General features: G+C 38.4%; 1 protein-coding gene across 5 annotated transcripts in view; it reads left to right on the forward strand.

The window, feature by feature from the left end:
* The window catches only part of Samuel (SAM-motif ubiquitously expressed punctatedly localized protein), a 65,173-nt gene that overhangs the window by 32,225 nt on the left and 6,091 nt on the right, over nucleotides 1-26,857 (forward strand). For 3 of the 5 annotated variants that reach the window (XM_066389959.1, XM_066389960.1, XM_066389958.1), the window contains exons 2-6: nucleotides 1,397-1,597; nucleotides 16,578-16,737; nucleotides 16,801-16,983; nucleotides 17,316-17,592; nucleotides 17,819-18,079. In XM_066389959.1, coding sequence (XP_066246056.1) covers nucleotides 1,552-1,597; nucleotides 16,578-16,737; nucleotides 16,801-16,983; nucleotides 17,316-17,592; nucleotides 17,819-18,079 — 927 coding nt within the window. In that variant the 5' untranslated portion in view covers nucleotides 1,397-1,551. The remainder of the gene's footprint in view (nucleotides 1-1,396; nucleotides 1,598-16,577; nucleotides 16,738-16,800; nucleotides 16,984-17,315; nucleotides 17,593-17,818; nucleotides 18,080-26,857) is intronic. The other 2 variants (XM_066389956.1, XM_066389957.1) reach the window with 1 other exon arrangement.

The following is a 26,857-nucleotide window of genomic DNA, read 5'->3' on the forward strand; positions in this document are numbered from 1 at the left end:
GTGGTCAGCCCATTTTTTCCCATCTTAAAACTATCCTCCCGGCAGAATTAGCAGCGCATTAATAATTTGACCAGAAGATCCGAAATATCTAATTTGCTCTCTCTAATATTGACCATTGACTACTGTTAGGAAAGTATTTGATCATATACAGGGTCATATCGAATTTCGTTTTCGATGCACCACCTTGTGTACATCTTCAAAGTTCCTTGGGTTTTCCGGTGGCAAGTCAAACTATCAAGGATTTGTATGAGAAATGCGTGAAATTTGGATCAAGATCCGACCATGCGACCACAGGTCAGTTATATTCCCTATTTCTGCTTAATATTTCTATGTTCATGATTTACAATTTAAAGAATCCCAAATGTATCGGTTTTAAAAATAAAGACATGTAAGGTGGTTCTTCAAAGATTTGGCGACTCCTTTGTATGGTACTTTGATACTTCTGCATCCAGATAACTTAAATCAACAGCCCTCGGATACTTTCAAATGCGGTGTTCAAACTATTAAATCCCTGACAAATTTCAAATGACCAGTTACCTCCGAATATTATTTATTAGTATTCACCTAAGGCTCGATACGACTTCCTTCCGATAACACTCATCAAACCGATAACAAAGAACGGAAAGTGCAGTCGTGTCGTCAGGCACATTGTTTTTGGTAACAATCAATTAGACACATAGAAAGTGTCCCAAAAATATCCTCGTCCCCCAATAAGTACAACGTTGTCGGCCAATTGTTAACAAAATGAGCTTAATCGGTGTTCCTGATGATGTGATAATAGCCCCTAAAATTTCCATATAATTTAAAAAAATTCCTGCCCAAAAATTGCTCCCATATAAAAATGATATAGCTGACATTGGGATTGCGGTATTTTTTAATTCGATATTAAGTAATTTTTGGGAGCAAATTAAAGCTGTAACGTGACTTGAGCTTGATGAAACACCTGAATCCTTAATCTTCGTCACGGTTTACTTCGGCCGTACTATAATTTCGTTCAAATTAACCATAAAAACTTGGCAATTTGAACTCTGGTTCCCATCAAAAGGCAATTAGTACGACCAGAAAAATTAACCTCTAACAGGCCGGGGTCGCACTTTTTCACGCACAACGATTAACCTTTATCAACAGGTTGCTGGTTATATATACCATACTGGTGCGTGGTATAAACCAACGAAGTCAAATTATTAGACCACTCCGGCAAAACCTGTAGATTCCACGGATAAACCTAATCGTTCAACCAAATACCTTTAAGCAACTGTCTAATCGCTTATGTGTATGTATATTGGGTTGCCTGAGATTAGGGGCAAATTGTTTACGTTTACATCGCTAATTCAACTCCATCGCTTAACTTTAACACCATGTCTATTAGAGTCTTAATTTATCTCTTCTCTTTCAGATATCTCGGCAACTTCAAGTTTGTATTGTTGTGTTGCGGTGTAAACTCTTTCAAGTCTGAACTTTCAGTGTTTACAAAAACGTGGTTGTTTCGAAAAATCGGGACTTTCTGATGTGAGGAAATAGGTTTTAACACTTCTGAGAATTGGCAACATCATGGACACCGAGAGTCCAGTTGTGTGGCCGGCTTGGTGCTATTCAGGTAAACTGAAGTGGTGGTGGGTAAATGTAGACAATAGGAGGATATTGGAAATATACAAAAAGCCTAAAATCGGCTGATAAAAGTACAATCTTTCAAAAGTTTGCTGTAAAAAGTGCACTGCACATCACGCGCCCGCATTGTGTATCTTTGTGGATATTATATGTAAAAGATGATCTTTAAGATCTTTGCTTCTAAGTTCCTAAAAGATCTCCTGGACAAACCTCTCCGTTATTAAAACGGTCTCTTTTTTAGTTGTTTAGGACGGTCGTGCATGTTGAGTTGCCTAATAATAGGGGCAATTTTTTACTGAGTTGGTTACGTTTACATTGTTATTACATGTTGGTTTATAAAAATTGCTTCAAATCTGCATTTCTCCATCTCGGAAAACACCTTTCCAAACAGCAGCTCTAGGTTCTGGTGATGCTTTTGATTGAATTCTGGTATACAATCTTTGAGCTACGTTGAAGCTCACCAAACAGAATTCATTTTCAGATTACAAATTAGCCTTTAAATCTCCGAGAAAACCTGATCATTAAAGAAAATTGACGCTCCCAGTTAACGCTTGTGCATGTTGAGTTGCCTGAGATAAAAGGCAAATGTTTACGTTTACACCGCTCTAATTATCACTTAATAATAACGCGTTTTCCACACACGTAAACTCCTCACATCTAGGAGGCAAACGTTTTTTACGTTCGCATCGCTATATTTAAACTCCCCAAATCCGCCTTGACGCCATTTCAGAAAACAAAATTTTAAAAATTGCAGTTTTGGGTTTAGATCAACCATTTCATTAAACCATGTGTAAGAACCTTCCATTCACATTGGTAAACTTAACAAATAATATTCATTTTCAAATTATTTACAAACTTCCGAATCTCTGAAACAAACCTAGTTATTCAACAAAATGGCCCCTTTTTTAACGTTTGCGTATGCAAAGTTGCCTACGATAAAGAGCAAAATTCGTAATAATAATTATTACTTACGAGACCCGTAATCTACATTTATTATAACGAACCTTACACCGATAAAAATAAATCACAATAAAACCTTTTCAAATTCTCACAGTTACAGCGGGGACAAGAATTTCATTAATTTTTGTTATGGTTAAAAAAGGTTAATGTTAAAAATGATTTCTTTAAGCAGAGTTATCGAAAATTCGCTGAAAATTCCTAAGATTTGGAGTATCACAAAGGGCTTTTAAATTCCAAAAATAAACGTAGTTTGAACTTTATGTTACCCTCCAGTTGGTCAGACAGCTTTGAAACAAAGCTACTCACGTGAAAAATCTCTTCTGCTATTCCCTAGAATGCATGTACGGTTATCTACTGCTTTGGTAAAATTACAGTATGGAAGTGAAATTCTAAATATTTCTATGATTCCATAGATAAATTAGTCGGCTTGTCCAGGTTCCAGTTGTTGAAAGATCTACGCAACAAACTTAATCAACAGTCAGCCAAAAAACTTTACCATTTATTGTTTTATATATTTGTGTCTTATGGGTCCCCTTACGAAACGGAAGAATTTTGAAATAATTGGTTGCGTTTACATCGTAAGTTTAATTAGGAAGTTGTTTTTGATTTTATTGGAATTCTTCTGTCGACTGGTTCTTTTCCCGTGCAACTTGCACTTGGCCATAAATTTGTAGTTAAATCTTATGGACTTAATTTTTTTTTTTGCAAATTAAAATTCGTTTATGTAATCGCGACCACCAGGCGAAAAACCAAAGATGACTCATGCGTTCTAAGCCTTTGCGCGTTACCTTGCAGACAACAGCTTCTTGACCTTTGAGTTTTGTCCCCTTGGCAATTTATTACTTAACATTTGACTAAACCATTAAACCTAGAAACAAGAAAATTCTAACATCAATATTGACATTTAAACGCAGAAAATTCCCATCCCATCATGTCGAATTATTATTAAACGATTACACGTCAATTTGTCTCGAAAACGATGATTTATCTCCCACATTTGGTATCATATGTTCATTAGCAGAGCTTTCCCATGAGATCATCTGAATACATTTTTACAGCTCAGAAATAAAGTTGCAACCATCTTTACGACCTCTACCTCATATACCCAACCCGAACAGCCTTTTAAATTGCCTAAAACCCACTTTATTAACGCAGCCATGAAATTTTGTTGGGTTATTCGGAGTGACAATTGGCAACCCGAAAAAGAGCAAAATGAGCTCGCCATATGGGGCCCCCGAAACGAACCCTCGGGGTCACATTCAAAGGCGTTTTGGTGTCTGCTTCCAAGAACCGAGAGTGAACAAATAAGGTCAAAGTTATTCTACCTGTTGAAGATTGAAGACCCGCCGACTAGAGATTAACTATTGACAAAAGGATACAACCTGCACTTTTGAAGAAAGAAAGGGGGGAGGGGGGGGGGGTCATTTTCTTCGGTCCCCGATGATGGAGGGTCAGGTAGCGAGACGTTAAGTGACGAATGGTTATTGAAGTTGTAAAAGTGTTATTTACTTTTCGAGTTTAGGCTTGATTTGTATACGAAGTAATATGTTCTTGGGTTGGGAAGTATTTAGAGTTAGTGTGCCACACAAAAGCACCGAAGAATCAAAAGTTAAACAGACCTTTAAATTAACATTCATCATAACAGTGTGATGACGTTTGACCTCTTCACGAGGTAATACACGTTCAATTTTGTGACGTACGTGGACTTCTCCGTCGCGATATCTCTTGATATATCACACAACGTTCAAATATTTTGATTAAACTCATAGATGGCACTATCGCCCTTTAAACCGCAATAAGTTGCCATCTTATAAAAAAGATTTTCTCACTAATGTAAAATACACAAACACCTGCAATACAGGAATAATGTATCATTGAAAATTGCTATTGCTGTGCAATTATTACAGTGATTAAAGTTAGACTAACAACCTAAATGAAGTTATGATTAATAAAGAAAAAATGAGACTTTCAGTCAAAAAATTTGTTTCGTAGTTCTTTTAAATTTCAGTTCATGAGACATTTGTTTTATTTGTTCAGGTGAATGATTCAAGAGTTGTCGACCTCTAAATACCAGTGAATTTTGAACTAATGTTGTTATTGGAAGTGGTGGGATTAGGTTATATTTACCACATATATTGTGTAAATGTGAGAATTCCAAAGCATTTTTACATTTTTCATGTGTTAAGCACACCGACTTCGAAACATAAAGCGCAGAAAGAGTCACAAAAACTGAGGCCTATAGGAATCCTAATTCAATTTAATTTAAAATAAAATGTAAAATTTTTGTCTTCGATATATTCAGAAAAAGAAATTAGAGGCTTCACACCATTGTTTAACATTAAGCAGGTCCACACCAATATCTGCAACTCAGGGGATTTCTTATTGCACCAGCAAATATTGTGTGCCAAACATATTGAGAAGAGCAAAATTGTTAAAACACATCAAGAACAACAGAGTACTCAGTGTGGATCTCTATGATGTTCCTGCCTCAGCACCTAGAGACTACCAACATACCTCTTCATTCTGTCCATCAAATAGCTCCAAGCTAGATCCTCTTATTCTGAGTCGCTCTATCTCCCAAAGCACGATTAACGAAATCAAACGTCTTTGATAAGTAGCAGAGCAGTGCAGCCGAAGATCAGCCCCGATTTCCACCAGGTACAGCCTTTCAAGGAAGGAGAGGACTGCGTCCGAGTTCCTCCTAACCTGAGTTAACCTGAATAACCCACATTATTCCTATGTTGTGCATTTATTCATATGAATTTTGAAATGATATTGTAGATACTTCCTGCCTTCAGGTGAATTTTGGATATTTACAGCTAAGTAACCTTGTACAGGGTATAACATGCCGTCATGGAGATATTTCAGGGGGCTACAGTAGTCTGCAAAATAATAAAAAATGTTGACAGATCTATGGTCAAAAACGCACCATTTTCGATATACAGGGTGGCAAAGTTTCGTTGTTTTTTGTCACATTGTATGTTTTTCTCGAGTATGCCTCGAGTTAAATTTGAGAAATTTCGAACGTCTGTTTTCTTTACGACTCTCTACAACAAAACGTTAAAATCCTTGGTAGCCATATACAGGGTATTATGTTTTTTCGATTATGCACTATTTTATGCTTTCCGCCTTCCTCTTGAAGCATTTTGCATGAATTCTGATACGTTCTAAATTCCTTCTTGAATTCTTTGGCTTTTTGGCCTCTAGCAGTATTTTCACATCTTCCATTGTTTTCGTAGAATTTCCAAAAATACCCATCGATGCAAATTAAAAAAATCCAGTCTACACATCCCGGCCTGTAATCTAGAATGGCTGAATTTCAGCCATTTTGGTAATCTTGTATCGATCTTCGACGTTTTGCATTTGCAAAAATTTAGCTCATGGCGTACTTGCGAAAGCGCACAGTATGAGAAAACACACGAAGCTTCGCCACCCTGTATGTGGCAAAATGGTGTGTTTTTTGACTATAAACCCGTTGGCACTTTTTTATTATTTTGCAGGACACTGTCGCCCCCTGAGGCATCTCCATGACGCTACGTGGCCCCCTGAACATTTCAGGAGATTTTCCACATTTCCTCACGGCAACTAAAACATCGGTCTGTTACGCGTGCGCCCGCACCAGAAATCTTCCGCGATAATTTTACCTCGGAAATATTTCCATGGTGCGGAAACTCGCTTCTTCCATCAAGTACCTATCGCTTCTAACGAGCAAACTCTACCCTCAAATCCAAATGTCACTCTCGAATTATGGCGACTCGAGTGGCAAAAAATCAAAAACACACGGTATTACGCCGTCTTGCAGCTGTTAAATAATTATGTCGTGGGTATTTGAACTGAGAATATTATATGCTAACCACCTGGTACCAGTCTTGTGAAGATTTTGTTCAAACACGAGCGCATTTACTATAGCGACTGTTGCGTCATTAATATTTTTATTGTCTACTTCTGGCTTTCTTATTTCCCGGTAAAGATTCCTGCAACTATCGAGGAAACGAACCCCATTATCGATCTCGCCTATCGACCGATACGTGTATTCCATGTCAAATCGAATTGGCTACTAAATATTCCACGCGGGACGTTGCTACTTGCAGGAATTTATTGTAAACCCTGTCGAACGCCGATGTCACGTCAACGATCCTTCGTCTTCTTCTTTGTCGAGTGCACAAAGGTTGTGTGAAAACGTATAAGGACGAAAGCTTATATTATTGCCCGGCTTGCCCACTTAATATCTACCGTATGATCAATTTGTATTTAGCCTTTAGTGGAACGCATTAATTCGATTCGGTCGGACTACATACTGGCAGCAAACAGCCTCGGAGCTGCGAGCCTCCAATCCGTTTACCATTCATTATCAATAGGTCTATTTTATCACTTTGTTTGCCATATAAATAATATCGAACCAGTAATTACGTTCTAGTTCTGAGGCGGCAACGTAAAGTAGGCATTTAGTACTGTTATTGGCTCGGAGCGAGTCAGGAGTTGCAGTGGACCACTCGAGAATAAAATGAATTACGTTTCTTATATGAGTCACGTGTCAACCGCTAAAATCGTTGAAGAGACCGAAAAACTGAGGGAAAGAACTAAAGAACCGACGCAAAACTCTCCACTCTACTTGCTCTAAGTGGGCTCGCAGTTCAGTTCGGGATTGAAAACCTCTGTGTGACAATTTGAATTTTCATAAGCGACTGATCGGGTGTCACGGGGATCGTCATTGGTTCGATGCAAGCAGGAATGGCCGCTCCCGACCAATCACTACGCGCTCAAAATCATGCGTTACGGAAAAATCAAAACATTAAAATTTAAAAAAATTATTAGTCCTCACTAGCCGGAATATAAATATAGAGCATGTTAAATGGCATGATGAGAACGCTCAGGTCAAAAATAGTAATTTAACTCAATTTAAGGTTGTTAAATCTAGGAAAGGCCCCTTATTTTATCATTTTTTTTCCTGTTTAAATCAGTTTAGATCGGCACAAATTAACATGAATTCTTAATTGTCAACATTTGTGCACATCCATCACTTCGCATCTTTTTAGGAATGTTTAAATCCATTTAAATCAGGTTAAATCACTTAATGAAAACACTCGTGCGAACAGCAGGAATTTATGTAAATTTAAGATCTACGCAAATCCATCACTTTCTGCATTTTTTCAGACGTATTTTAAACTTCTTAAATCGTGTTAAATTAATCGGTGAAGCTGCTTATTCAACAGCAGGAATTTATATGAATTTCGAGTTATAAAATCGACACAAAATCATGACTTCTCATTTTTTTCGGAGTTCTTTTACGATGTTTAAATCGCTCTAAATCATATTATATCTGTTGATGAGGGGTCTCATGCAAAGAGCAGGTATTAATAATGTCATATATAATCATTTTTTTATCTTTTCAGACCTGTTTCAGTCACTTTAAATCATATTAGATCGGCTGCTACAGTGTCCTTTCCAATAGCAAGAATTCATGTGAATTTCAAATTACATATTAAATGCACGCACAGTCGTCATTTTCTCATCTTTTCAAACCTGCTTAAATCAATTTAAATCACTTTAAGTCTTTCGGTGATTCAACTTTAGCTAAGAACATTTATTTATTCGAAATTTTAATTTTTAAATTTACCCAAATTAATCTCTTTTCACATCTTTTCAGTAGTGTTTAAATCAGTTTAAATTCTGTTGAATTCATTTATGAATGCGCCCAGGCTAAAAGTGGGAATTTATGTGCATTTCAAAGAATTAAATCTACGCAAAGTCTATATCTTTCTCACTTTTTGAAACCGGTTTCGCACTTTAAATCAACACGATTCTTTGGGTAGTTCTGCTTTGCCAGTAGCAGGAACTTGCGCGAATTTTTAATTATCAAATCTTCGCAGATGCATCATTTGCGGAGCATTTCTATTGTGCACCTCAAACTATTTCAACAATAGATGATTTGTTGACGTCGGTTAATCAAATTAGACGCTCGCGCAGTCACTCTGTTTAGATCATTTGTGGACGTCGATCGTCCCTGATTTGGGTTCGTTAGATTTTTTTTAATTCATTTGGAAGCTTGTTTCGAAGTTGCGTATGTTGAACGACTTTATGACGAACTACTTGGACACCATTTGGGATATAGATGAAAAACGACCCGATGGCAGCTGAATGGTACCCAGCATCGGTAAATTTCCAATTTAATTTTTCGAAGCCTGAGGACATTGTAATACAAGGAAGACTGAAGAAAACAACTACCTGTTGTGTTTTCTTAAACAAAACTGAGATTATTTTAAATTACCCACACAGCAAACTTACAAATGTTCTCTTCACATTAGTGGCAACTATCTACGCATTCCACAGGTCAAGTGTACTTGGTGTCTTTCACTTGTCCGACGATGTTACTTGAACAGGTACTTTTACCATTCACTCCAAAAAGAGCCGTTTTAATAAATTGGATCGGCAGCGAAACTTTTACTTAAACACTCATTACATGCCACTGCTGACATCTACGTAGGAACAATAATGTTTTATGCCTCGTCCCGAGATTCTATCTCGAGGAATCCATCGGCAATCAAGGGTTTTTGTTGCGGGAATTACCTGAGGATGATGAGGCAGATTTCATCTAAAATACCGAAGAACCAACATCTTCGAGATGAATAAAGGTTCGATGTATTGTTCCTGCATCTTCAGCAGCCCATAGGTCAACACGGGCTGACACCACGACCAAATGGTGTGAAAGTTTTTTATTTTATTAACACAGCATCCATGTATTATGCGTTAACAGAATTGAGCATACTGATGACGTCGCACTTTTTTTGGTTTCGACGCCCTCTCTAGCCGAACCATGGAACCAGGGACAAAGATGAAAATTTCTTAAGAAATGGTACTGCGGTTCAAGTAGGTAGGGATGGGAAAGCCCACTAGATGGCACGATTTCGAAGCCAGAATTTAATAGTTCACGGTCGTTCTGAGGAAAATAAGATATTTAACTTGAATCGTGGCGCATCTCTAGCGCTTGAATCTCGTGTAAGTTTCATTCAAATCTTAATGATTATGTATTGATGGCAGTTATAACAGCTTTTGTTGAATATCACCGGATTGCGTGCCCTTAATAAGCACCTATTCAGCAATAATTGGCAATTTGGCTGTTAAAAACTGTAATAGTAGGCGTAGAAGGGGAGAAAACAAAATCGGAACGGACGCCTCGAGCCGAACCACCTGTGACCCAGCCGTGATGAATGCTGATTGGCTACCGCCGCCCGTTTTATCATTTCCTTACGCGGGTACCCGATTCCCTTTTGTCTCAACGCGCGATTCTTTTGTCTCTGGCTGCTGCTCTTTTGTTTGCCGGGAATGGTATCGGTCCGAAGGCGACTTTTTTCAATTATTGCCACGATTGTGCGTTTGTTCCTTTGCCGATTGTTCCGCGCATCCTGTCACTTTGGCTTATAAGATATTATAATAGTCAGACGCGAACTGTGAATTTTAGTCGAAGTTCCCCTGATAGTACAAAGTCCTCACAGGTTCTACCGGGTGTTGGTCTGACCTGTGCTGCGTGTACAGTCGATAATTATTATTGGTCGATTCTCGGAAGGCTGCTGAAAAGGTCACGAACGCCATACAAAGTAGCGCCGTAGGACGTGAGACGCATGTGACAGCGGTTATATGGCTAATATTCATTAACCTACACTGTGATGAGAACTGACTGAAAAACTTCGATTTTGCTGCTGGAAATTGATAGATTTTATCTCTGAAAATCCTTTTTAAAAACTCGCATATTTATCAAGAATAATTAAATCTTCTATTGTAGCATCTAGAAGAAACACGAATCTCGAATATTTTATTTGAGCGTACTAAATAGCATCAATACGATTTTGTGTTGCCCACCCAACTCTGTTGGCTTTGGCTCACAGAACAAAAAACGAACTATAAAAAGTCTTAAGAGATGGCGCTTGGGTTATAACTTGCGTATAGCACAGTTGCAACTTCGCAGTTAAACCAGTTGCTTTCGGCCATCACGTCAACCATTGTGTGACAGACGAATAAGAGACCTGGCCATTTTGAAACGATCAAGCCCAATTAATTAGAAATTCGCTATGTGTTAATATAAATGATAATTTAATAATCAATTTATGAACTGACGAAATATCGCCGTATCTGACCCCTTAATTAACCATGAACGGGATGGAGAAAACTAAGAAAAATTAATTAAAAATTGAAAACGAAAAAATTAGAAGACAAATTGCATCGGCACAAACGAAGATGTCCGCCGCATCGTAAACGATTTCAACAACAAAATTCCAACTTTACAGTGCGGAAAAATCATGAGAATATCCGGATTATGGTCGTAAATCCTTGGACACCTTGAGGAATCTTAAATTGGCTGTTATGAAATACTCTCGTCTCGTTAACAGAGGCAAAACTAAAATAAAATAATGAAATACCCGTCGGGACGAAAAAAAAGATGAAGTTTGCCGGGATAAACGGGAGTTTTTACGATGTTTTTTAATAGACCTGGGTGAGCAGTAGCAGAAAAGGCATTTTAAGTTTTTGATTAGAAATGGTATGTTCCCACCACATAATTCTGTATTCTGAGACTGAGGACTACGTCGCATCAGATGCCGGAATTCTTACCTGCCAAAAGCATAAAAACTCTTCAGTCGACTATCGTTAAGATATGACATTCGAATTGTTTGAAAAATGCCGCAGGACCGCTTTTGCCAAATATTAAGCCAAATTCCGTGATAGTTATGGACCGTATTTCACACCATTCAACTTTACGCACGAAAATTCCGAACACCATCACCACAATATTGTTAAATTTATGAAGACCAACGGTGTGGAAATACCAACAAAAGCTACAAAAAAAATATTTTTAGGAAGGGCTAAAGGTCGGAATTTTATCGTTTTATTTTTACGGCCGCCTCCGTGCCATAGAAAAAGAAATATGAGGAATACCGTTAAGGAGCTTAGCGAAATCGATATGCATATAAGACAATTGAGTGTCCCATGTTAAAAATACGGAAAACGGAAAAATGTGAAATCACTCCAATAGTGATCAACATTAATGAGGCATCAAGTTCTGAAGACTGTGCTAGTGATGTTTAAACGAGAAATTTCCAAGTTTAAAATTTTTCCTCGTTAATACGTAATTACATCGAAAATGGTAATTGAAAATATTTATTCAATACAAGTAACTCAAGCAACCCAATTTTAAGGACACCTACCTAATTAAGTAATAACTGTTTATGTAACACGTTACGTTAGGAAAACGTTTTGTGTCACGAGTAGACTTCTGGCAATCATGTGATAAGTCCCACAATGTGACTTAAATAACACAAAATGCTATTTCCTAACGAATTTGGAAACGATGGAGAAGTCACGAAATAAAGCCTGAAATTTGACTTGATGTTCAAGTAGCACCCTGGGCCTATAGAACTATACCACAATCATTATTGTTGCTGGTCGTCTTTATTGACTGAATTACCAAGTGAGGGTACCTGCTTTCATTTCGCAGTTATTTAATTACAAAATTTATTTATAATTTAATTGCGAAATGAAGCCCATTTGATCACTAGTTTTTATTAAGAAAATGATCACTTTATTTATTTAAAAAAATGTGATTTATTTATTATATCAATTTCTTAAATATAACGTACGCACGCTAATGTTTCTTTGATGAGGTTCATTTTTTCCTATGCTCCTTCGTGCGTGCGCTTGTGATTTCGTACAGACTTTCCTAACGATTGAGATCCCTAAATAGCGCACTGTGAAATTATCTTAAATGCGACATGCGCGTTACCAATGGCGTTAGCATATCTTTCAGGGTTTTATATAATTATTTTTATGATCATTTCTTTTTCCAAGCTTAATTCGAGATAATAAATCAATCCGGATCTGCGAATAATAGCGATAGATTTAGTAGTGCAAAGTGTGAAATTACATTTACGTTGCTTTCTACAGACAGGGCGTGACGAGCCGGAAGATTCGGTTTGCATAAATTGGTTTAGATACACTTTTACTTGTTTTATTTATTATTATGATTAGAACATTGGATACGGTAAAAGCAATAAAACACTGTAGCAGTTTTCTTACAGGGATGTGTTTTTCACTCAAAAACACCATTACTTATTTATTCAATTATTATTGATTTATTGCTATGTCAGGGTTATGGGATGGGTTCTCCAACATGATGGATGATATTCTGGTTTAGTGGAATTGTTTAGGTTACTGCAGAGTTGAAAATCCTCGGGAAACAGTAATCTACCCTCTCTTCGATATTTACAAACATAATTAGATTAGGGCGAAGATGCGCGATTTTGTTGGCTTTCCTCAGGCCCATTTTTCGCCAAAGTGCGCAACATGGTCTTCGAAAAAAGGACCGCAAGATGGGACAGGTGCCGAGATAAACAGACCCGAAGGGGCAAGCATTGATTTCAATAGACTAGACACTATTCCACTGATACAAATAGCTTTCGGAACATTAATATCTACGTTAGCACTAACGTCCATAAGGAGGAGATGGCCAGCGCTGCCTTACCTGACTGTTGATGTCCCAAAGATACCATTGCTGAAACCAAGGGTGATCTGGTCGAAATGGAATTTTCATGGTTCCAACTCCGATTTAGTATTTTGAGTAAGCGAGAGTAGAACGTAATTGAGATACCAGATATACTGTGACTTCGTCCCATTAAGGGCCATTTTACTATGGTACTGTCAACTTTAACTCGAGCTAGTTTCCATAGAAATGTTGAAATAAACTCTAGATGTTGGTCAGATTCTGGGTTTCTATGAAAATGAGCTTCATGTTGAAGTTAACAACACACCAACAATTTAGAGTCAATTTATTTATCTGTTGACAACATTAACTGCAAGCTAATTTCCATAAAAACGTTGAAATGCTGTGTGGGTATTAATCAGATTCTTGACACCTATGGAAACCAGCTTGATGTTAAAATAAAACGAAACATTAATAATTCTGAAATTAATGAAGAACATATAACTGTTCGTCAAAGATTCTAACTCAATGACCAAATGCCCTTATTCCTCCGATCCTATACCCCAGCTGATATGGTGTTGTCTGATGTCTGCAGACTTACAATTTGACCTTTACATGAAGATCCGAGAAATTGCAGCGTGATTAAATATACAGTGTGACCCAGTCAATTGAATGAAATTCTTTATACCGATTGATGTACCCAATTGCATATTTATAGGAAAAACTGGTGATAAGACAAACCGGTAACACGACCAACGGTAGGCTGATGTTCAGGTTAGTTCAGGTCAGTCACCCACTGAGGAATGCAAAACTCCAAAAATTCCTCATAAAATGGCGAACGTCAGAGAGAAAACTCCAGAAAATAAAGATTTTGAACGGGAATGGAATTGTTTGCCATGCATATTTGCATTGCATTATTTAGTTTTGTCCCAATGGTCGGTTCAAGTTAAAAGACAGCCTGTAAATAGATTCCTTTCTGATGTTCAGTTTTTAATAAAGTTTGTAGATTTCTATTTTTTTTTTTGAAAATTTTCGTTTTTTGGAAATTTTGTCAGGTTCAGAAAATTTTACCAATTTTTGATAATTTTGTCCATTTTTATCCCGGGACATTTCCTAATAAGTTTTACGAAAAATTTGTTTGTTGGCCGATGAAAAAATCAGCCTGAAAAGAGGTTATTTAAACTTATTCAAGTTGTGTCCCGCATCTCTAGTACTTCAGTGATCATTGTTACTATTATTCCTATGTGTTGACTGATGCGTGAAATGAAGGTACATGTCTTCATTAAGTAACTTATGTGCCTTATTTGAACGGTCTTCATTCTGCACTCAAAACGATACTATGGTTTGAAATTTTATTTAAAACTTCAGAAAAGCTGCATTTGTGCGGAAAATGAAAGAGAAACAACTGGCAGAACACTGATAATTATTTTACGGATAATGAGGCGCAATGGCAAACTACAGCACTTTCAGCAAAGCAATCAGGAAATAATCTAAATGGACACTTCCTGCAGCAAAGTTTTGTTCTGGCGAATTGCACGAATTAAAATAAAAAGTTTTTTTTGTTTTTTTTGAATTAAAAAAAAAGTTTTTTTGGTTTTTTAAATAAAAATTTTTTTTTTTTTTTTTTAAATTTTTCAAAAAAGTTTTTTTGATTTTTTTAATTTTTCGAAAAAGTTTTTTAAACATAAAATAAAAATACCTTTCTATTTTCAAATAAAGTATCGCAAACTCAGTATACTTCCAACTTAAACGGTTAGCGTCTGTAGCTCTTCGCAGGAAGAGGATTGGTCGTTTATAGAGACAGTATTTTCCCATCGCAGAATATAGACTTAAAAACTGCATCAACATCTTTAGGGATTTCCTACAAATGCACGCCTTAATTGAGATACTGTGCCTATTCCGTTTGACTGGACCACACTGTATTTATTTTGAATAGATGATTTTGAGATACAATAACGAGACTCATGTTAAATCACTCATTTCAATGATTCGTTACACTGGTTGTCGGGCTTGAACAACCGATTCTGCCATTTACCACCAATGGTGGTGCACTGTAAAAATCGAAACAACAATACATCTCGCAAATTGATCATTTAATAAGATCTTTACAGCATAATGCTCTGTTGGCTTCGTTAATAGTTCCCGTCTAATTTTTAGCTCAAGCATATTGCAAACGGCGCCTCGAGATCATGTAACACACAATCACATCAATGTAATATTGTGATTTGAAATGTTAACACACGTGAGGCTGGGCAGTACCGCAGGTAGCCCTCAGGACAGATGTCGGTCGTACGATCACGATTTTCGATTAACCTCTCGGTAGCGGTTCTTCGGTAAAAATCCGGTAAAAAAAAGTGTTCGAATCCCGAAGTAGAGCGTAAACGGACGTAGTCGGTACCACCGAGGTAATTACGTAAATAAGAGTAATAACAGAGGCGACCGGTTCATTATAAGGTCCGCAGCTACTCCGCGGTGCTGCTCCGAGTTAATCATACCTTCTGTCGACCGGTGGCCTGCGGACAACTTGATTTATTTTAACCGGGCATTAAGAAATGACCGGAGAGATTGATTGGAGAGTTGTTGCAGTACCACAATTGTGGTACCATGGGGTACACATTATCGACCGATATGTGTCCATTAGGCTCAAAGCGAATTTGAGGCCGGCAGATGCACATAACCGAAATTAAAGAAAATCTTCTGCCTTTAGTCGTACACCATAGGGACGCAATAAAAAAAGAAGGCCTTGTGACGTAATTACAGACTTATTCCATTCCGCTTCGTCTGAAAGCAATAAGGGCGAACAGAAGATCGATTATCGGAAGCAGTCTGAGAATTATGAACGATCTTATACGCGGTTGCAGGAAAAGCTGAAAGAAGAAAGTTTTCGCGAGCGCTAGTCTAATCGGCAACTTGTAGATGGCGACACTCAGTTCGATCTGCTGTAGCTTGGGAAACGTTTAGGCGTAAGTTTGCTACGCATCCGTATTGCGTTCCTGTAAATTTAAACAGTGATGAAGTAAAAAATAATTTAAACGACCCAATATTTCAACTTCGTTGAAACGGCAAATATCATTGACCTCGTTTTTAGGGCCTTAAAGTTATGAGTCAGAATTATTTTGGACATAAAACAGGCATTACGTTTACATCTTAAGTATTTAAGTAAGCCAAAGCTGAGAGTAACCGAATAACAGCTTAAATTCCTCGAGTCCTTAGATATTCTGTAATGATTTATGGAACGTAAGTTGACAGCTTCTGGCTGGCGCCAGGTAGGATATACTTTGCACTCTTCTAAATAACCATAATTTCTCGATGTGAGTTATTTTTCGTCAATCAACGCATAGTGCTATTTCAGGTTTTCTGCTTTAATAAATCTAACTCCCCACGGGTTTCATTGAAGACTGAACTTTAAAATCTTGCTATCTACTGAATTTCGTCAAATAGAAAATTATTCTGTAAAAAGATTCAATTTCATATTAGTTTCCCTATCCCCTTTTTGTGAATTGTACTTTCTGAAATATTATATTTATTACTTTTATTGAAGCTGAAACTCCAAGCGAACCGCTCGAGGCCCCTCTATCAGCCTCCAAATCCCTGCGCAGAAAGCGAATGGATAGGACTACTTCCGGCAGTAACGGTCTTTTGTCTTCCACCGTAACCGATTATACGTTACACAACAATAATAACAACGTAAAAAATGAAAGGTAACATGCATACTTTTTCACATTAAATAAAAAAAACTTATTTGTGTCCTGCCCTCTTTGCAGACTTAGCCCCACTACCCCAGATACCTCATCGAGATCTCGTAGCGCCACCCCCAGTTCAGCTTGTCACTCCGAAGCGTCTCCGGCCCAAGAAAACAACGCCCTGTTAGGCTCTACCACTGGGAGGAATTATAGTGATTTCATGAGGAGTTTGGCTGCAAAATATAACCATGCAAACCCCAATGAGTAAGTAGATTTTTGCAAATAACGCAGTATGGACAAAATTGCTAAGATCTCGTACTTTCATCACAGTTATTAACAATTTGTATTATGTGGGGAATCAAAAAAGTTGCAAACATCCAAATATTTCCTTAATACTTAATATTCCCTTTGTACAGATATATTCACATTATACTTTTATTGAAGGTACCACTGCCCATTAAAAAAAAAATGACATCACCACTTTGACATTGGTTCATCCATTTCTAGGTTTTGACAAGAATGTATTATTTAAGGAAATATTCCGGTGCCTCCATACATTCCTTGACACCCTGTACATATAAAAATTCCCCTTATAGCTACTTCAACGCAGCCAGGAACGGTTTCCCTCCTCCAATAGACCCGAGGTTCAAACCATCCCCCACTCCCATGGCGTTCCCCTCGACACTGTTGCCAGGTCTAGCATCCACGCCCACCACGAAAGACGCCGACCTCTCAACGAAAAAAGCCGACTTTGCTTCGGTACTCAATCCATTTTCGGGAGCGGCTGCCGCCATGTTCCCACCCCTCATCGATATGTCAACGACACAGACTTTGTTGGCGATGGTCAAGACTGCGAAAGAAGCCGAATTACAGGTTTGTGTTTATGTATTTGTGGAATTTGAATGTATCAGGTTGCTCAAAATTGGTAAGGATAAAGTATGTCAGGAAGTTGGCTCCCAGATTTGTTGAAACGACAAAACTGAAGGAAAAGAGAGTGAATCATTCATATGTGGTATCATTTTTAATATTGTAAGATTTTTATGCAAACCTGACCATTTTCTAGTTCGTATGAAGGGTTCAAGTGTTCTTGCTTTTTCAGGGTCTCCTAAAAAACGTCAAACGTCACGAAACATCTTCTCCTTTGGATTTGTCGTCGGCGGCACCACCTGTGAAGAGATCTCGAAACGTAAAGACGCCCTCTATTGGAAGCCCCTGTAATACGAGCAGAGGGACTCCGCCCAATTTAGCGAAGAGAGCCGAAAGTGAGAGTCCGAAGTTGCACGAAGATGTTAGCGGGTGGTCGGTAGAGGACGTGGCGAATTTCGTAGGGGGAATTGACATTTGTGCGGAGTATGCGCAGGTAAGAAGGTGGTTGTAACGGTAGGCAAGCAGTGGCGTGGTGAGGTTCAATGAAATGAAATGACAAATTACATTAAATGGCCTAAAAAGAAATTTCTGATAAATTGTTAGAAATGCTGTAGATATTGCGAATTTGAATTTTAGGTGTTAGCACTCCATTAAATAGCAAGTAAATTTGCCAAAAACAGTAAACGCGAAGGAACATTTACATCCCTAATAGTCGGCAAGCAGTGGCATAGTATAATGAATAGTAGTTTGAACTTTTTTAAGGAGATAAATTAAGCTGTTTAACGTAGTTTTCGTGATCTGAAAATGGGGGAAAATGATGAAAAATTATTAAGAAAAAAACCAAATCGTTCTAAGTTTAGTCCCAATTTCGATTGAATTTTTCTTCTTCGAACGGAAATCGAAACCACAGGACGGCGCCGTCTTTAAACCGAGTTTTCATTATTTATGCAACATATAAATAGAAAGGGAAATTTCTGCAATTAAAACCTGCCTCATTAACCATCTTTAAGGTGGGACTTGATATTTCCAAATGTCCTAGAAACGTTTCACAACATCCATCTAGATGAAACCGCGCATTATTAACTTGTCATATTCTAATCTAATATAAATCAAATTCCTCTCCGATCAACTATGACCTTTACAATCTGGTCATTTACATAAACTTCATTAATATTCTATACAGATCGAAACTGGGGCAATCTGACTAATTAAAACTCACCTATTCGGATTAATATCTATATTCGTTTTTCGATAAAAGATAATAATGTTGTTGTTACAGCGAAATGTTACTGTGACCTTTATGCTTCGATTTTTTTCCGGAAAGAGAAGTGTATTTGTTAAATGGATTTAAATACCAACAGGTAGTACTATCGTAGGCTACTGGTAGTAATGGGAAGGTCAAACGTTTAGTGCGAGTGCAAATGTTCGGTTTCACGCGAGTCGCTTTGGAAAGAAGTTTGCATTGGTACCGTGACAATGGTAATTCGCAAATCAAATATTTATATTGATTAGATCTAAAACCCGAACAATTGAACAATGCGGGGACAGCCCAGAATCGCAATCTTAAAATGTTATTAATAAAAGCAGGACTCACAAAAGAACTAGATCTACTAGACCGATTTGGCTTGGCCCAGATTCGATTAATCATTTCTCGAAACCCATTAATGCCTATGCTGTACCGTAATACCTAGGTGAACAGATACATTTTTAATCTTGCTCGATTGGCGTGAAATTTCCATGATCTCCGAAAGTGGTCAAGGAATCTCCGTCCGTCTCACAGAGATGTTAGAAAATGTCTGGAAAACCTCATGAACCTGAATATCGAAAATTATTTGTGTAACTTGAAGATCCCTAAAAAGTCTTGAAATTTCCTTGAAATGAAAGGACATCTCCTGAATGGTATTTGAGGTTTGGGAAAAGCCCAAAATCCTCAAGCGAATGTGAATTTCCATAATCTAAAAAGTAAATTTCTCAAAAATCTGAGCAAATCGCTTGCGAATCTTATCGAAAAACACGTGTTTGCTTTAGCTTTTCTTTGGTATAAACGACGCCTCGTACATATGTGTAATCAAGAACCTGACGAAGATTTTATTTGTTGTTTATAAAAAGTAGTAGAAAAATGTCTCCTTCTTGTGCGGTTTCTTCTATGCTGAATTAAATACTTTAAAGGACGTCCAGTATCATGAAGATGACAAAAACTTGACTTTGCCTAAGAGCAGGCAGCAACCTAGAAGCCGTGAACCCAATCTCGTCTTGCGGTCACTTTTTCTAACATTCTGCGGTCAACTGCCGCTGCAACCGAGCTTCGTGTGAACACGACTTATTTTTATGCTGTTTTCTATTAATTTGCTTTCAAATGGATTTTTCCTTTTTTGCTGGAACCAATCACAGAACGAAGTCGCCTTTTTCTCTCTTTCACGGTTCGATTCTACGCGAGTTCCAGCTCTACGGACAAAAATTATCGACTTTGAATTATCGACTTTCAAGTCGATAATCAAAGTAGCGACCACTGTCCAGGCGGTAAGGAGAACAATGCACAGAGGGCGACAAAAACGGTCTCCTATCTCGGAAACGGATCAACCGGCGTTGACCGGAACGCCTTTGCGGTCGCGATATTCAATTGTTTCGGTCGCCGGTTCGCCTCCAGTAGGCCATGACGGTTGTCCGATCGAAAGCGATTATCGATTTCTTTTGTTATATCGCTGTTCATTTTTTTCGACTTTCGAATTATTAGGAGAAAATGTCAACTTGACCCTGAAGGAGATATTCGAAAAGTTCAGCTTTTACCGCAGAAATAAATATCGAAAGCAATGGAGCAAATGGAAAAATGGTAGCAGAGCATAGGGATAGTAAACAGCAGTACCTTGGATCTTGGTGTACTTCGGAGTAACTCTATCACAGTACCTTAGGACTATTTTTAAATTTTTTTCTTTTTGTTCAATCATGTAAAAGTACCGTATTTGAGTACATCTCCAGAGTAGCTACTCGAGGGTACATACTCTTAACTTCTCCGGAATAAATCAAAGTACTACTTACTATGACTGATTAAACAACTGAATTTATCAAGCCAAATTATTATGGTACTGTTACCTTTAACATGCTAGTTTCTATAGAAATCAAAGCTCAGCGACACAGAGACACTTAGGAAAAATATTTTATTAATCTAAAGGAAAATAAAAAGTGCAGAATATTTGAAAGTCTCCCTCTTTCCTCTTCTGTCATTTCAGTTTTTTACCATTTTGAATAAACTCCTGCAAAGGTAATTTATATAAAAAATCTGAGGCTGCAAAATGACCTTGACCAACTTATGTACAGAAGCCAAAATAGTTCCTTAAACCAATAGAGAATAAAAAATAGAGAAAATTTCAATTTTTCGGTTTTCAATCCCTTGTAATTCTCTTGTTTGAAAGTGTTGAATAAAAGAGGAGGTCTGAAGCAGGAGCTCTGAGCAACCAAATAACGTAGAGAAACTAATGAAAAAATGTTCACAGCGGGAAAAATGATTTTATAAACAAAAAGAAAGCCAAAAATTAAGAAAATTTAAATTTCTCCATTCCCCGTAAGAGCCTTTTTTAATGAACTCCTACAGAGATGATTGGAGGCAGAAACTTGAAGCTATGGCGTAGAGGAAGTTTGGAAAAACTGTACACAGTGAGTAAAATAATTCTACAAATAAATAGGAAGCAAAAAATAGGAATTTCCTCCTGTTTCTCCTCTGCAACTCTTCGCAACCCCTTGCTTCTATGAAAATCACCTTGCTGACAACGTTACCAGGAGCTTGAAAAACGGGCTCTAAGAATGGCGTTTATTAATATACAATTTTTCTTAAAGATTTAGAGATAAAATGTTATATCACTGTTTACTGGTTTTGATTTCAAAGCTATGATCGTTCCGTTTCGATTCACCACCTATAGCAGTTACGAAATTCGAATTGCCTCAATGATCAGGAAGCCCATTAAACACAATATTATTGATCCTGACGAAGGCAAATCAGACTTATATGGGCTTTATGGGCCTAGATCCAGCTAACGGTTCCTTGACCACGAAATCCAAATAAATAAAATATAAAATTAGAATCTGAATTGAACATAAATCTAATTAGCTAAGGTCGTCCGAGCCCGGTGAAGGCAACGGATCGTGTCCAATAAATACGAACTGCATTTTGCACACACGTTGCGTAATCCCGTTCTGGTTTCAGTTTGATTTAATGACTTCTGCCTATTGAATTTACCTTTTTCACGATGTGTGTTCATAAATATTTGCCCTTGAATGCTTCGGTAACGATGCAAGTTGCATATTACGAATTTGTGAATTCCAACTTCTATGCAAAAATTTTTTTTTTATCTAAAGTTTCCTCTCTCTAACCTTGTAATCGTTTTTAATTGCCAGCTACGCATCGAAGGAACGACCTAATCAATTACCGTCGACAAAGACAAATATTTACGACTCCCATTTCCCTTATAGAGAACGATCTGGTTTTGTTACTAAAGTAGTACCGGTCGTACCACCTTTTGGCCTTTCGCCTGAAAATGCTCTTTGGACGGTCGTCGAAGAGGAATGTCTACTTTTGATTACGACAAACGCACGTGAAATTGCTGATGCCAGAGAAGGCAACAGTATGCATGATCTACTTTAACGCACGCGTTTCAAAGGTGGTTCTGCACGAAGAAGGTACCAGTGTAATAAAGGATGTGATTGGGTTCGCGGTTTACCTCACGTTCAGTTTAATTTCAGATCAATCGTGTTTTTGATCCACTACGTTTAATTTTGGAGCGTGAAATTGGAACGATGTCATCTCATGATTGTGCACTTCAATTTTATGCATTTTCCGCGATTAGGGGCACAAGGCGTGCGGAAAATGCGATTTGGACGACCGCGGTTTCTTGCAACATCCTGTGTGACCCTGTGTCACCTGAGAAAATGGAAGACTTAAGTGAGGAAAGGAAAATACTACTGCCGTTCGATTAATTGTAATTACGGTTTTAACTGGTTTATCTCGGTTTGGCTCAGTATTAAAAAAAAAACACGAAAGCGAGTAATAAAATCAAATTCAAAGCATTAAAAAATTTTAAACGTTGAAAAATCGAACATTTCCAAATGGATCTTCTCCGCCACTGAATTGCGGCATGAATGATCATTTCGTTGTTATATGTAAATGATAAAATTTGGAATTAAGTAGAACATGAAACAATGGTATAAGAGAGTCGCATTTGATGGCGAAATAACACACGCTTTGGAATAATTCAAGGAAAGGGAAATTTTGAAAAATTGCACTTTCCAAAATAAACCGCCTACGTCACTGAATTTCGCGAGAAGCGATGTGACGTTATTGTGTATAAACATTAAATTCGGATTGTTTTTGAAACAGCCGCGAACACATACAAAAAGGCTCAAAAAAAAGGAAAATTGCGGAAAAATTGTTCAATCCCAAAGAGATCTCTGCCAGCGAACACTAAAGCGAATTATCACTTAGTTGTTAAATAAAAATAGCGAAGTTGAAATTTGATACGCGACATAGTGGTGGATGATAATTGAAACACACAATTATCATCTGATTGTAATGTATAAATAAAACTTGAAATTTAATCGAACGTGAAAAGATGGTGTAGGAGGGTCATCGTTGATGAAGGAATAAGTTCAGAATAGTTCAAAAAAATTGAAATTTTGAAAAGTTGTAACTTCATAAATGGACCTTCTACGCTACTGAATTTTGAAATATATTATTACCATTTTTTATCATACAATATGGTGTTAAAATTAAACAACCTAATTTCTGGAGACCCTGAAAACTTTTTTTGTAGAAATAGGGGAAATGCATTTTAGACTTTAACCGTTGGTAATATGACCTTATTCAGTCTGGTAGAGTGGGACTCCCTCACTGACATTTGCCGTAGGTCCACTAAAACTCCTTTTCACCCTAGACCCCCCTCACCAAGTACTGCCGACAGGCATTACCCTTGGAGAGGGGGGATAGTACTGTCTCCTCCATTATCCGTCTATTCGTCCTTATACCCCTCTCCCTCTTCCAATCCTGGATCTGGAGATTCCCATCCTGCATCTACCCACACATTTAAAGAACTCCCATCCCTTATCCAGGCATGACTCTACTTCCTGCCTCTCTCTCATTCCACCGATCTTCTAGCTTTTTCATCCCTCTCCTTCTCACTCATCACCTCCCTCAGATAGTTTCTAACCGCATCTCACACCTCTGTACTTTTCAGCATTTTCCTCACTATGCTCTCCGCTCCAATTTTCATATGTATCTCCCCCTCCAGCCTATTCTCGTAATCTTGCCATTTCGGGCACCTGAATATTGAGTGCTCCGCGTTATCTTCTGCCTTCCTCTGCATTCTGGCGATTCTTCTTTGCCGATCCTGTCCAGGTACTATCTGCAACATCCATGCCTACTCAACATTTGCTTGAGGAAGCAGTCAATTTCCCCGTATCCTCTTGTGATCCGTGTCCCCATCCATGGGATTAGAGGCTTTGCCTCGTCCGCTCTGGCCCCCTGTCCATGACATCTATCAATAGCGCTTTCTTTTGCGTCCCTTCTTTCTTTCCTTCCCGCTTTGTCATTTTCGGACCTCTCCATTGTCGGGACATCAATCGGGATAATCTCTGCTGCGACCTGCGCAGCTTTCGTCAATACGGTTGGATATGCAGAGCGCCCTGTATATACCTACTTTAGAATGACTGATTTTCGTGAGTTCAAGTCGCGAGAATATTTAGTGGATGCTTTAGTATTCTTATACGCAATGAAAAGTGCTGCTGCGCTAAGAACGTAAAGATGGAGAGAAACTTGCGTATATAGTTCACCTTTTTGTCGACATTGATCAATTATACCGTCGAGTATATGAGTTTTGAAGAGAGGTAGCAGCAAAGAACAAAGTTCAGAGATACGCTTTTGGAGTGTTTAAAGAGGAGTTGAGGCGTTCTCAGAATGAGGAGCAAGGTTGAGTTCAATGGAGTGAGCGTAATCTGATGGTTTTGAAGAAGCTTCTCATAGAGTGTGCTTTTAACGGCCTACTTCCACTTCGATCGCCTGTCTTCAGCTGAACTCAGACAAAATGCAAAATCGCGACTTGGCTACCCTATATACCCGACAGCGATCAGCCCAAGACGCAGAAATTACGCTATTAATCTGCGAATACCAGTTTCCCTGGTACGTTAAAAATGTCCGCCTTCTGACTGCCGACCATAGATAGATAATAACAACTTAATAATAGCCGAGCTTACACACATACCATTACGGCTGTTTGCATTTTGCTACCAGCATTGGCCGCGGGGGGCCACTCCATTCATATTATTCTTTGACAAGTTGCTTAAGTGGTGGTAGTGGTTGCTAGCGAAAACCTTCTGGTGCTCGCAAAAAGAGAGACATTTACATTTTTTAACTATTTTCTTCCCCATTGATCAAATTAATGACGCGCTTCTTCGGGCATAAGTCAAGCTCAACTAGAGCACGATCAGAGACGCATACAGGGTGTCCCAGGAAAAGTGGCACGAATAAGCCTTGGATGCTAGAGGGCGAAAACTGGGCCGACGCAGCTAAGCCTGCCTTACACGAAAGTTCCTTGTTTTCGTTCTGCAGGGCGTGAAATTGACTTTTCTAATTCTGTAACTTGCGAATAAGTCGCGCCCAAAAAATTAGTTTGACACCTGTAGAAGGCAAACCAGTAACTTTTTTATAAGGCGAATTTAGCCGAATCGCTCCATTCTTGCATCTGCTAGCGCGGCATGCTCATTTGTGTCAGTGATGCCGAGACACCCTGTACAGAAATGCAACGCCGTTAGGCCCATTTCAGATCTCCAGAGGTAGTTATTACGTGACGTTAACTTATTAAGATATTTTTATGAATTCATCTAAACATATACGTTGAAATATATTATACCGTTAGCCCTGGTTCTACGTCCGTGGTCTATAAATCACGTCATCGGGCTTGGAACTCTGGAACTCTGAATAACGAAATTTGCTCCTACGTAAATCGGTACGCCCTTGTGGAGGTCGTACATTAGACGTCTTAAGTGATTCTTTAAGTGTCACCTGGGCACAGCCGATTATTATTCAAGACCGTATTTATAGTGGTATGCAATTACATGTAAAACACATTAGAGCGCTGCTAAACTAACTTTAAGGTGGTATATAAATGACAAACTGAAGCTGCGGGAAGTCTTCAAACTGCAACAAAGTGTGCTTCAACATGACACAGACGCGTCGCTAATACGCAAAAATGAGACACCTTGTATGTGCCTATGAAAACGAAATAATTAAAACCTTCCTGATAATTGTCGGACAGTCGCCTCTGATGGGCCACACTGTACCTAACTTGTACTTTTTGTATACTGCAAAAGTAGTCGCAATTGGAATTTAAGCGTTTTAGGATTTAGCTTCAATTTGATGGAACATCGACGACCTAGAAGAACTAAACGTAGCAAACAATCGCTGCCATCGATCCCATTTTCAGGACGCCATGTATTAGTGTCCCTATGACGTAATTTTGTGGCCGGAGATGCGTCATGCGCCTCCGCGATCGACGCTTGTAAAACGTCAGAGGTCCTGATGACGTCAAATCCTCGATTGCCTCGTCACGAATTAGTGTCTCGTTTGCCAAAAACGAGATCAAAACTGAAAAAACCGACTTATTTATATTATAGTTCTTCTAGGTCGTGGAACACAATAGATCTCTAATACCGCAATCTACTTTTCCTCCCTAAAAGTCGATTTGCATAGCAAACAATTGTAATGAGCTTAAAAAAATAATTCTGTAAACAAACCATTGTAGGTTGCCTTGGTATTTCCCCTGTGGGCAGACCATTATAACTTCCCATATACATACGCACTAAGCCAAACACCTTGTCGCAGGCAAAAAGGGGCATCAAGGAAGAGAAAAAATTGCCCTCTCTTTTTTTCATTTCGATATTTACATGTTGCGATGGTACCTCACGTCACGAGAGTGGTACTACGAGTAGGCAAGACAAGATACTAAATAAATCCAATCAAACCCACGTTCGATCCGGAATTCCAGCTCGCACTTGCTCTGGTTCACGGTTCATGTTTGACCCTGAAGGGGGGGTCGAGAGGGGCGCAGAGGTCACCCGCCGGAAAGCCGCGCCCAGCTGGTGTACGACATGTGCCGGCCCCCCTTTGGGTACCGCACCTTGAATTATAAATAACGAAAAACTGTATACGCTTTGTCGATTATGAATGCGGTAAAGTCGACGGGGTTGTTACCGATGATATGCGGGTTCGTGTCCATCATACTTTTTCGGG

This window comes from Euwallacea similis, chromosome 5 (genome assembly GCF_039881205.1).
Source record: "Euwallacea similis isolate ESF13 chromosome 5, ESF131.1, whole genome shotgun sequence".
NCBI classification, from domain to species: domain Eukaryota; kingdom Metazoa; phylum Arthropoda; class Insecta; order Coleoptera; family Curculionidae; genus Euwallacea; species Euwallacea similis.